The sequence below is a fragment of the Procambarus clarkii genome, chromosome 2 (genome assembly GCF_040958095.1).
Source record: "Procambarus clarkii isolate CNS0578487 chromosome 2, FALCON_Pclarkii_2.0, whole genome shotgun sequence".
NCBI classification, from domain to species: Eukaryota; Metazoa; Arthropoda; class Malacostraca; order Decapoda; family Cambaridae; genus Procambarus; species Procambarus clarkii.
The window spans coordinates 50,056,280-50,068,179 of NC_091151.1; the positions used below are offsets into that span (position 1 = coordinate 50,056,280).

The following is an 11,900-nucleotide window of genomic DNA, read 5'->3' on the forward strand; positions in this document are numbered from 1 at the left end:
CTGTGTTGACATTGTGTCACCGTAAAAGGGATTATCACAGCGATCCGGAAGCCTTTCTGGGCCACCTCCTTCACAGATACTTACTACAGGCTCTTTTGTAACCAAGCTTGCGCACGCGCGCGCGCGTGTGTGTGTGTGGGGGGGGGGGGGTTGCTCATATTGCTTGTTCAGTAAAGAGTGCTTGACAATCCTGAACAAATCCACAAGGGCCGTGACGAGGATTCGAACCTACGTCCGAGAGCATCCCAGTTTTCTTTAGTTATTTGGAAGACAAACTTTACTCTGATCAACTGCAGCACTTAATTACTTTATTTTCCAGTTGGTGTAGCAACTTTTAGTGTGGACGTATAATAATGCCTTGTGCCACTACAGAAAGACACAGCCTGCCCCACCCTTTAATAAACAAATGTATTTATTAAATAAAAAAAATAATGTTGTGAAAATAACTATCTTTACAACATTACCACTTGCTTGGCTAAATGAACCATGAGATTTAGTTCCTGAATCTATTATGTGCGTCTGTAATCCTTTCCACCACCGCCCACGGGGTGGGTGTGGGGTCCACCACCGCCCACGGGGTGGGTATGGGGTCCAACACCGCCCACGGGGTGGGTATGGGGTCCAACACCGCCCACGGGATGGATATGGAGTGCATAATAAATAACTGAACTAACTTTAATCTAAGTTGTATTATTGTTGTCTTATCATAAAACTCAAGTGGGTAGGCTCGGTAAGCTATTTATAAGGTGGTGTCGGGTGAGTGTATGGGTGTGGGGTTGTGTGGGTGAGTGCATGAGTATGGCGGTGTACTCACCTAGTTGTGCTTGCGGGGGTTGAGTTCTGGCTCTTTGGTCCCGCCTCTCAACTATCAGTCAACTGATGTACAGGTTCCTGAGCCTACTGGGCTCTATCATATCTACATTTGAAACTGTGTAGAGTCAACTTCCACCACATCACTGTCTAATACATTCCATTTACTAACTACTCTGACACTGAAAAAGTTCATGAGCCACAGAGACATTGGCTCATTTGGGTACTCAGCTTCCACCTGTGTCCCCTTGTGCGTGTACCACCCGTGTTAAATAATCCATCCTTGTCTACCCTGTCAATTCCCCTGAGAATTGTGTATGTGGTGATCATACTAATGTCTCCCCGAGCTCTCCTGTCTTCCAGCGACGTGAGGTGCAGTTCACGCAGCCTGTCTTCATAACTCATGCCTATGTTCTGGGACTAGCCTAGTGGCATACCTCTAAACTTTTCCAACTTCGTCTTGTGCTTGACTAGGTACGGACTCCATGCTGGGGCCGCATACTCCAGGATTAGCCTTACATATGGAGTACATATGTGTGTGATTTTGAATTCAGTGTGTGTTGATTGGAGGTTGGGGCGTGTGAATGTGCTGGTGAATTGTATGTATGTGTATGTAGGGGTGAGGTGTGTGTGTGTGTGTGTGGTTGGGGGTGTGGCCGAAACCCTCTGGAAGGCCCGGTGGATGTGGCCACGTCATTGTTTAAAGATCCTGGTGGCGCGCTACACCACCTGCCTCTTCCACACAACACTCACAACTTTTTCCCCAGCGCCTGCAGGAGCAATGACCAACCACAGTTACTTCCCCCCCGGTCAGTCTTCCTCCGAGGACGGCCAAGGGTCGCCACGCTCACGCTACCTCACCCGTATAGGCATCAACACTACCTAGATACACACTTTACCATAAAGAAGGTCCCGGTAGTGCAGTCGGATTCGTTCTCGACACACACTCGAGAATTCCGGGTTCGAATCCCGAGCGGGACAGAAATAGTTAGCACATTTCCATTCACCTAATGCCTCTGTTCACCTAGCAGCAAGTATAGGTACGCGAGAGTTCACGGTCAGCTTGTTGTGGGGGGGTTGCATCCTGGGCGTGGTCAGTAATTTGACCCTGGGGGGGGGAGATCACGATAAAAGCCTAACGTATATGCATACACTCTGGCTTCCTGTCCCCCGACACAGTGAATTAAATAACCACACGTGTGTGTGGGGAGGGGGGGGGGAAGTGGTGTGGGAAAGGGTGGGGGAGGGGGGAGGAGGGGGGTACACAGGCTACACCTAAGTAATGTACAGTGTAAACAATGGGCTCTTGAGTAACGCCGACAATAGTACCCCGCCCGCCTGCGTAGGGGCTAAATCCGGCTAGCGTAGGTGCTAAATCCGGCCAGCGTAGGTGCTAAATCCGGCCAGCGTAGGGGCTAAATTAGGCCAGCGTTAAGTGGTAAATCCGGCCGGAGTAACAGTTAAATCCGACCACCCTACGACTGTGTTCATAAATGTTACTACATTTATACGCAGTTTACTGTAAGTGACAAATTACATACAATGATCACTTCACGGAATGACAGAATAGTGTTCAAAACTACTTCATATTTACAATTAGTAATAATAACTGAAAAATAAACAACGGCAGTGTTGATAAAAAAAGGTGAATAATTACTGTATTAAAAAATTGCAGTAGAATTGGTGGATTTGTAGAACTTTGCCTCTAAGTTACCTTGAGTTGGTCCCGAGTATCAATGTCCTTGCGGCCCGGACTCTGAGCAAGCCTAACTGTGGCTGTGGAAATCCTGTATAACGTAGATAGGATTTGTAACCTACGATAATACCCGCAGAAATATTGAATTTAATCGCGTTTTGATGTTATTTTTGTAGTTGTATATTACTAAGAGTGTACAGAGCGCTCTTCGGGAACTTTACCCTAAGCTCGTTTGTCAAAGTTGCTTCGCTTGGAATGTGTATGAGGCTGTGGTGGCAGGTACAGTTTACCCTCTTGGACCTTTAGGTGCCTCACCCTCCCTCCCACAGCCACCACACATTCACGTAACCTCCCAGCCTTCCCCCCCCCCCCCACTCCTGGAGGACTTCCTCCCTTCCCTCCCCTCCCTTCCCATGTCCTCTCCCACCACCCTCGCCCTCCAACACGTCTGCTAGGCTCTCCCACACACCTGGCTTTAGACATACACCTACACACCCGCTTCCCAGTGAGGTAAGCGAATATTTGTGTCCAACCTCCTTCCTTCCACAAATGTTGGCATGTACACATTAGTCATACGTTTCCTGTGAGAGCCAATTCCTGGACGTACTGTACCTCCTTCTTAGTTTTTTCAGAGGTGGGTACAGAAACAGACGATATCTGAACGTTTGACTCTTATTAGCAAGCTTAGAGCTTTCCACGCCCGTAGCTCAAACTATATGACAAGTTAAACTTAAAAAAAAAAATAAGTTACAGGGGCTGTGTCGAGTACTATTATATTGAGATCCCCACCTTGCACGATGGTAAACTTTGGATGAATTATGAGGATATGGTGGTATATAGAGAAAAAGTGCACGGACGAATATATATACTCAGGAACTGTAACTGGAACCATCGCATAAACGCAGGAGGACTTCCAAGCCTAATGATTGCATGGGGCCGGAATATACGAACGGAAAGTTAGTCGAATGTACAGAAGGACGGACGAACGGGCTAGCAGACGGTAGGACTTATAGATAACCTACTTTGTTGAACTTGAGGAAAGGTAGGGGGTCTGGGAGGAGGGAGAGCATTGGGAAGGAGTTGTTCAGGAGGAGGAAGAGGGTCGGGAGCCGCGGTCTGGGGGTGACCTGACCACTCTCAGGAAGTGGCGCCGGTTCATGTCTGCGGAAGGGGCAGGGGTGACGCTTGGGAGGGGAGAGATGATCAAGCAGGGAGAGGTTGTGATGTCTCGGGGGAAAAGTTGTTGCAGTTCTGTATATATGCTGGTGATGAGCGTATAGTAGTGTTTAGTTTTTAGTTTAGTTCATTTATTATGCACCTCATACCCATCTTGTGGGCGGTAGTGGAAAGGGTTACAGAGGCACATAATGGCTCAGGGACTGAACCCCACAATTCATTTAGCTAAGCAAGTTACAATCTTGATGATCTAGTTACAGTAGTTGTGGAGGATAACGCTGGCGTTATTTGATAAGTTTTCTGGTTAAGAGCAGGAAGAGTGAGGCATACAGAGCCATATGATACAACGAGAAAGTTTCCAAATATCGAGTGAGAGGTTGCATGAGTGAGTGCTCTGGTTAAATAAACCTGGTAATGATTAATATATTAACACCAAAGCTATTAAGTAACAGGAGTTCAGATTACTCAGCTAAGCTCACATTGGTCAACTCCACCGGTGCATCTACATGCATACAAACTGTTTAAATCAGATTACCCAAGGGCTCTCTCGCAGTAAGAGTGGAAGCTCGTGGTGGTTTAGTTGATTGAACCAATGGATTTGTATAGTGCAGGCTGATTTGGTTCTCACCTCCGGTGTTTTATGCAAAGCTGGGTAGAATATTTGTGAGATTTTTCTTCCCGGTTATATCCTCCTAGTTAAGAAGAAAGATTAAAGCGTATACACACAGAAATCACAATAGCGTGATGCATCAAATGAACAAATCCACAAGGGCCGTGACGAGGATTCGAACCTACGTCCGAACGTCTGGGATGCTCTCGGACGTAGGTTCGAATCCTCGTCACGTCACTGCCCTTGTGGATTTGTTCATTAAAGCGTATAGTAGGTTACTGATGAGTCGCTGGGTCTGTTAGGAAAGTTTAATTTATCAATATTACCTCTTTCACTGGCGCCGTATTAAAAAATAAGCATATAATATTTGCATCAGATTTACAAATTTTGGTCAGACTCCCCACCATGAGCCAAACCGGAAGGGACAGGGGGCCTGTACCCAACTAAGCTACAGTCGAACCCATTCTAAGTGGAGGGAACATTCTTATAGTCTGTCTCATATCTTTTGGTCAGAAGATGGACTTCGCAAGCCACACTCGACTGCTCTCCGGGATGCCAGAGCTCGCACGCTTCCTTCCAGGATGTGATTTAACAAGAGAGGTCAGGAGAGGCGCTGGTGTGGGAGAGGGGAAGGGGATAGCCAAGTGATGCATTGGGCCAAGGTTAGGCAGCGCTCACCGTTAGTTGCAGTAAAAAAAGTAGACATCTGATTTAAATATTGTTGATTTACAGCAATAATTCGTTTATATTTTGCATGATAATGGGTTGTTTGATACAGGAAAGTTTGGTTACGCTGGAGGGGGGGGGGTGATGCGGGTAAGTGGTCGTGGGGAACAGTTTGGGTATTTTATTTAACGTATAGGGATGAAATAGGAATGGTTGAGGCAGAGATGTTTTGGGTAAAACTGAAAAAAAGAGATGTGTATGTATGAGACTGATAGATTGGTGTTATGTATGAGTGTTTACGTTAATGCTGGAAAAATGAGGTGGTTGAGGAGGTAATTTGCACAATGGTATTTTGGTTACATTAGGGGCGAGGTAAGGTGGCTGATATACTGAGCCGGGTGTCGGTTCCCTTGAGAGTATGATTGGGTGTCATCAAACGTGCCCAATGTCTCTTATTTGCCAACCAGTAAATAGATCCATGGAAGTTAGGCAAATTTTGTGAATTGCATCCTGATAAAGGTTAATCGTTACCAAATGGGGGGGAACTTGGTAAGTGTGGCTAACAGGCTTGCTATCCCTGATAATGGTGGACACTAGATGGGTCGCCAGATCAAAACAAAAAATTATGTACCTGTATAAACCGATTTCCCTATCATTTACACTAGTGATTTAATTTTTTAGGGTAATTTGTATTTGTGATTTATCATTGATTATCGATTCTTAGCGAAACTGGTGTAACTGTAGCAGCGAGTAAGACATGGTGTGCGCTTGCTGCTGGAATGCTGTTAGACATCTACGTAAAAAATGCAACTTTTTATACGCTGGAGTGGAAATTTGCGCGCGCACGCATGTGTGTGTACTCACCTAGTTGTGCTTGCGGGGGTTGAGCTCTGGCTCTTTGGTCCCGCCTCTCAACCGTCAAGCAACTGGTGTACAGATTCCTGAGCCTACTGGGCTCTTATCATATCTACATTTGAAACTGTGTATGGAGTCAGCCTCCATCACATTACTGCCTAATGCATTCCATCTAACTACTCTGACACTGAAAAAGTTATTTCTAACGTCCCTGTGGCTCATTTGCGTACTCAGTTTCCACCTGTGTCCCCTTGTTCGCGTACCACTCGTGTTAAAAAGTTTATCCTTATCTACCCTGTCAATTCCTGGATTTTTTTTGTTGGCTGATTTGGATTAGTTTATTTGGATAAAAGAAAATGGAATTTTTACAGGACGTACAGTAAAAATGTACATCTAAGTGCACATACAGCGTCATGCAATGGGAATGATTAATATATTTTGAAGAATAAATCATAATTGATAAGTTACGATAGAAATTATTACAAGAAAGCATCTAATCGGGTTGATGTCTGCTGCGGTTATCTTTACTATTAACTGAATAATGAAAGCTAAATGTTTATCCCTTCAGATACATTTGCCGTGACTTATCCCTCTGTCGTGAAAACTCCTGCCGGGTTACGAAGATGCCAGGACAGTGCCCAAGATGCCAGAAGGCTGTATACTTCGCCGAGGAGAAGATTGTGTTGGGTCGTCCCTACCACAAGATGTGCATCAAGTGCGGTGAGTTTCATCACGCCCAACCACTTGGGCTAGGACGGTAGAGCGACGGTCTCGCTTCATGCAGGTCGGCGTTCAATTCCCCGACCTTTCAAGTGGTTGGGCACCATTCCTTCCCCCCCCCCCCCGTCCCAGCCCAAATTTTTATCCTGATCCCTTCCAAGTGCTATATAGTCGTAATGGCTTGGCGCTTTCCTCTGATAATTCATCTCATCACAGCAAACTACTGTACCTATAAAGCCAAAGTATTTTGAACCATCATCTTTTATGATATACCGGGTATTTACTTTACAATTTCTCACTTGGTACTACGTAAATTTACTCAAATTCAAAAATTCAGGTAAAGTACGTACATACAAGGGGTGATACAAATATTGATGAATTTATAGATAGAGCTAGTACATACAATGCCTAAAGCTACTATTACGCAAAGCGTTTCGGGCAGGAAAAACACTAAAGACTAAAACTTCATACTTAATGCTTATGTTCTTAACGAATATTTTCTTCAACAGCCAATTGTAACAAACTCCTGGACAGCAGCACATTCACCGAGCACAATGAGGAGATGTATTGCAAGAGCTGTTATGGGCGGCTCTTTGGCCCAAAAGGGTATGGATATGGTGTTGGTGCAGGGGTCCTCTCCATGGATGATGGCACAAAATATGAGGTTAGCACTATATAGTATTTACTACCTACCCCGTGTCTCTGTCCTATCTAGAGAATTCCTTCACAAATCACCTTTTAAACTGTCAAGACTTAGGTAATGTAGTTGAGGGGCGGGACCAAAGAGCCAAAGCTCAACCCTTGCAAGCACAACTAGGTGAGTATATGGTAAATTGGTAACTATATGAACTGCATTTAAAAATCTAAACAAGGAGGCTTTCAAGTTCCTATACCCTGCATATATGAGGTCATTACTGGAATAATTATGCATTAGGACTTCCCTTACATACATATATATACATACATACATACATACATACATACATACATACATACATACATACATACATACATACATACATACATATGAAATATGATGACCTGGGGATGTGTGTCTTGATCACTTATGATCAAAGCATGCTATAGTATAGTATAATGTCCACATTTTAGGTTCCACAAATGAATCATGTAATGATTGATGATTTAATTTTAAATTTGATGTATATTTTTCTATATTTTTTTAAATGAATAATTGATATGCATATCTGTCTCATTCATTGTTTTTATAGTGTATGCTCCATTGAAGAGTTGTTCTGCCATCTTTTAACTCAAACAATATGTTTCCAGAATGGCCCTCCTAAGAGCAATATCCCGGCAACCATGGAAGCTTATGTAGCACCACTCAAAGAGCCAGCACCGGCAGTAAAACCCGTACGACCCAAATGGGGAGGTGCGGACTATTGCGTCAGATGCTGTGAGTTGTGGTGGTTTTATTGTTTTATAGCTAAATTAATTTTTGTATCTTCTATATTTGGAATAGACATTTATAGAAACCTACTGGAATTCAATAATTTATTTTGGACCCTTCTGCTGCATTTCATCCTCTATTTTTTGTAAATTTTCTGAGCACAACTTGTGTACATATTCTGCACAGTATTTGTTCTAGGTTTGAATCCTGGCCAGGAGATTTCACTAAGCTTCAGTCCTTTACTGTTCGCTTCTGTTCACTCAGCACTAATTGGGTGCCTGGTTGTTAACTGATTAGTGGGTTGTGTTCCAGGGAAAACTAGTCGGTAAGGCTTACCATGCATGAGATATGGTAACAGAAATCTCTGAAAAGTCATAAGTCATCTGTTCCTGTACTCACCTGTGCACCTTGACAACACAGGTGACCACAGTTGAGAGGCTCCTGCTAGTACTGTTTTGTGTACCTGTACTAGCATGCTGTTACACTGACCACCACCAAGTGACAACACTATATATTTCTGGATTACCCTCATATTTTCAAAATGTAGCAAGTTTGTAAAGTGCTACCTGACTAATACTGTATTGTCATTTTTACTTTTAGCTAAGCAAGTGTTCATGGCAGAGCGAAAAATGGCAGCAGGAGGGGCATGGCACAAAGCATGCTTCAACTGCCGTGAGTGCCACAAGTGTCTTGACTCGCATTCAATTCGTGAACGTGAACAAGATATCTACTGCAACCGTAAGTTTCTGCTCCTATAAAAATTGAAATGTTTCTGCATTCATCAGATATAAATTTAGGCTAAGTTTAAGGTTACAAAATAAAGGGAAATGTTTGTCAAATGGATTACAGTAGTAATCAGAACCAGACCTAGTTAATGTTCTATGAGTTTCCATTGTACAGTAAATCTTAATTATTCAATTAAGTGGAACACTAGTAATAATGACCCTCAGGTAAATTCAGGTAAAGGTAAATAAATAACATTACATTTCTCTTTCAGCATGCTATGGAAAGAACTTTGGGCCTAAAGGATATTGGGGATGGTCATCAGCCAAGGTGTCGTAAATTTTGGAATCGGGAATTTGAAGACGCATGATCTGGGTTCACCTCATCTTGTCCTGTTTGTGCACCTCTAGTTTAGATGTATTTAGTAGGCTCACATTTGCTATTTCCAAATAAGATTATTAAAATGACTCCTCTATTATGGTAATTACATAATCTTAAGGTGTTGTGAAACAAAAAATGTATGTTTGAGAAACATATGCTAGTATGATGTTGTTTGTAAATACAATAGGCTGGATGGCATTATTAATACTACATGAAATATTCATGAAATTAGGAAAGCTAATTGCAGTTTAGCAACTTTTAATATTATATATATATATATATATATTATGAAGTATATATAAATTGTATATTTCCTAAATTTGCATAATATACATGTTGGTCACATTTAATTGGTATAATCAACTCCTGATCAGTGAATTGACATCTTTTCTTAACAGCTATCATACTGTCTTCAGAACATCAAGCACAAGTTTATCATTTAAATATTAAGTTTCTTGATGCTCTATCAAACCATTTAATCATTTATAATTTTCCTTTTTTTTATCTATCTACAGTATCAAGTATTTATTACTTTTAGGACTGTAGTGACAAATGACATTCTGTAGCTATGCAATTAACTTTATTTTTAATACGAATGTAAGCTGTTAAACATAGGCATGATTCATTTAATTTTAATTATACTAGGCATTAGAGAAGAACTGTTGTGACAATAGTACAATACTGGTACTGTATTTGGTGTTGGACAATTGATCTTTATTTTAATGGTCCTAAACATAGTTGGTCTGTCTCTGACTGTGGCAGGTGCCAAAAACCAAGGACTGTAAATTCTGTGATGATTAATTGTTTCTGTGCATGTGTGAAAAAACCTTCATATGATTCTGGGCCCATAGATTGCAGTATTGTAAAATAAAGTGTTAAATTCAAAAAATAAATTACATTGCTATTTTTTATAAAAGCTCCAGGATGATAACCAACAGTAGTCTTAGTTTTGTATTCATCCCTATCACATTTTCTTTTAAAAAGAAATTAATGTTTGTTGAAGGCATACTTGTAATTTTCAATTTGTAATCATGGATTTAGTTTTGAACCAATTACTTTACAAATAAATTATTACTTTCTTGATATTTATTTATAATATTGTCTGTAATTCAGTGGGTGATCTTTATCCTCCTCATAAATTATATCTGCAAAAGCTGCCATTATTGTACTTCCTACAGGATGGCATTCATATAAATCAGGAGTAGTTCTGGTCCAGATGCTGAACCCTATGGAACCCTTCCTCCCACTACAGCCCAGTTTCCTCTTTGATACTCTAATCCAGTCCTGTATCTTCCCAATTACCTAAGTCTTTTTTTTCCAAGCAATCAGACTTTTTGGCATTATTGGAAGAATGCAAATCACCCATCTTTCTATCAGTGATTCATATCCAAAGTTTAAGGCCTCATGTCTATCTCCTTTGTTGAATATGAGCACCACCTTTGCAGTCTTCCAGGTTTCTGGACATTCCCTCTTTTCTAATAAAACATTAGATTCTAGTTAGTGGATTACATAATAGCTGTTGCCTTAATATCCAAGGTAAAATAAAATATTGCTCTACTATTTTGCTTATACAGTATCTGAATTCTGCAGGGTGTTTCTTTGTTCCTCAACCGTTACTACCATATCATCTATAGTGGATTCTACCACTCAGACTAACACAACCCCCACTTGGCAGGAAAATTCAGATCTGCAAAAGCAGTGCATTCAACAAGTTAAAAAAATATTATCATACTTTTTCCTGGGTCCTGTTGTGTTAGCCGAGGAATTGTATATGACCACAACTATTATGTTGTACTCTATTGTTACCATGACTATGGTGTAGTTGTATGAATTAACAACCTCTGGTATGGGTATTTCTTCAAATCTATAATGTATCTACAATAGCATTACTTTTCTCCCTCTACCTTTGATTAGTATTTATTTACTAGTCACTTGCTAAACTCTTGGAAAAAAAAAAGAGTACATCCTGAATGATTCTTTTATGTTTCATTTCTATAATTGGAATGGTGTGTGTTGTGTCTGTCTGTATCTTACCCATTCCTGCTGGGAGTAAACATTTTAGGATATTTCCATGGAAACTGTCAATAAAAGATAGTTTTATCTTTTATATTGGAAAACATAACTGTCTAATGATGTATGTACATCTAAGCTATTTTTAATATTTTTGGTCACAATTATTATATTTTTATTAATGTAAACAATATTGCACACATTTGAAACTATTTTAATATGGTACTGAAACCCCTTAGAAATGTAAATTTTAAATAAAAAATTAACTAGTTTTTGTAAGTTTTTTGTACCATAATCATATCCAGCAAATATGCAATTTAAACTTATGACCGGAACATTGTTTTCTGTCATTGCAACCAAGCCACATCCAGGTTTACATAAAACCACTCGCTTTATATTTGGGTATATGTAGTGTACTACATACACACAGACAAAATGCAAGAATTCTGAGGGCCCAAAGACCACATTCACTTCAAATATCTACCACCTACGGGCTATTCATGCTCCTGCCACCTCTTGTGGCAATCAATCAATACAATCACCTCAATCAATCAATGCAAGAACTGAAGCCAAACCCCTTGTAAGCATAGGTAAGAAAGATGGTAGAGCCAGTCACTAGCAGGAGAAACTGCCAGCTTCAAGTATGAATCTTCTATTACCTCCAGTATTTCAATTTGTAGTTCCATGGCATTGTTAACTATTAGTTTATGATGGAATTTGTAATATCTGTTTTGAAATATATTCCAGTGATTATATAGTTATATCTGAATATCTAAAGCTATTGCAGTAATTGCTGAACATTTTTGTGGATACATTTGAGTACTAGAAGATTAGTAATTTATCTT

General features: G+C 40.8%; 1 protein-coding gene across 2 annotated transcripts in view; it reads left to right on the forward strand.

Moving 5' to 3' along the window:
* LOC123762325 (cysteine and glycine-rich protein 1) overlaps nt 1-11,327 on the forward strand; it is a 37,529-nt gene extending 26,202 nt beyond the window's left edge. For both annotated transcript variants that reach the window (XM_045748796.2, XM_069325851.1), the window contains exons 2-6: nt 6,382-6,533; nt 7,043-7,197; nt 7,821-7,947; nt 8,542-8,679; nt 8,939-11,327. In XM_045748796.2, the coding sequence (XP_045604752.1) occupies nt 6,437-6,533; nt 7,043-7,197; nt 7,821-7,947; nt 8,542-8,679; nt 8,939-9,003 (582 nt within the window). In that variant the 5' untranslated portion in view covers nt 6,382-6,436 and the 3' untranslated portion in view covers nt 9,004-11,327. The remainder of the gene's footprint in view (nt 1-6,381; nt 6,534-7,042; nt 7,198-7,820; nt 7,948-8,541; nt 8,680-8,938) is intronic.
* Nucleotides 11,328-11,900: the final 573 nt, after the last annotated feature.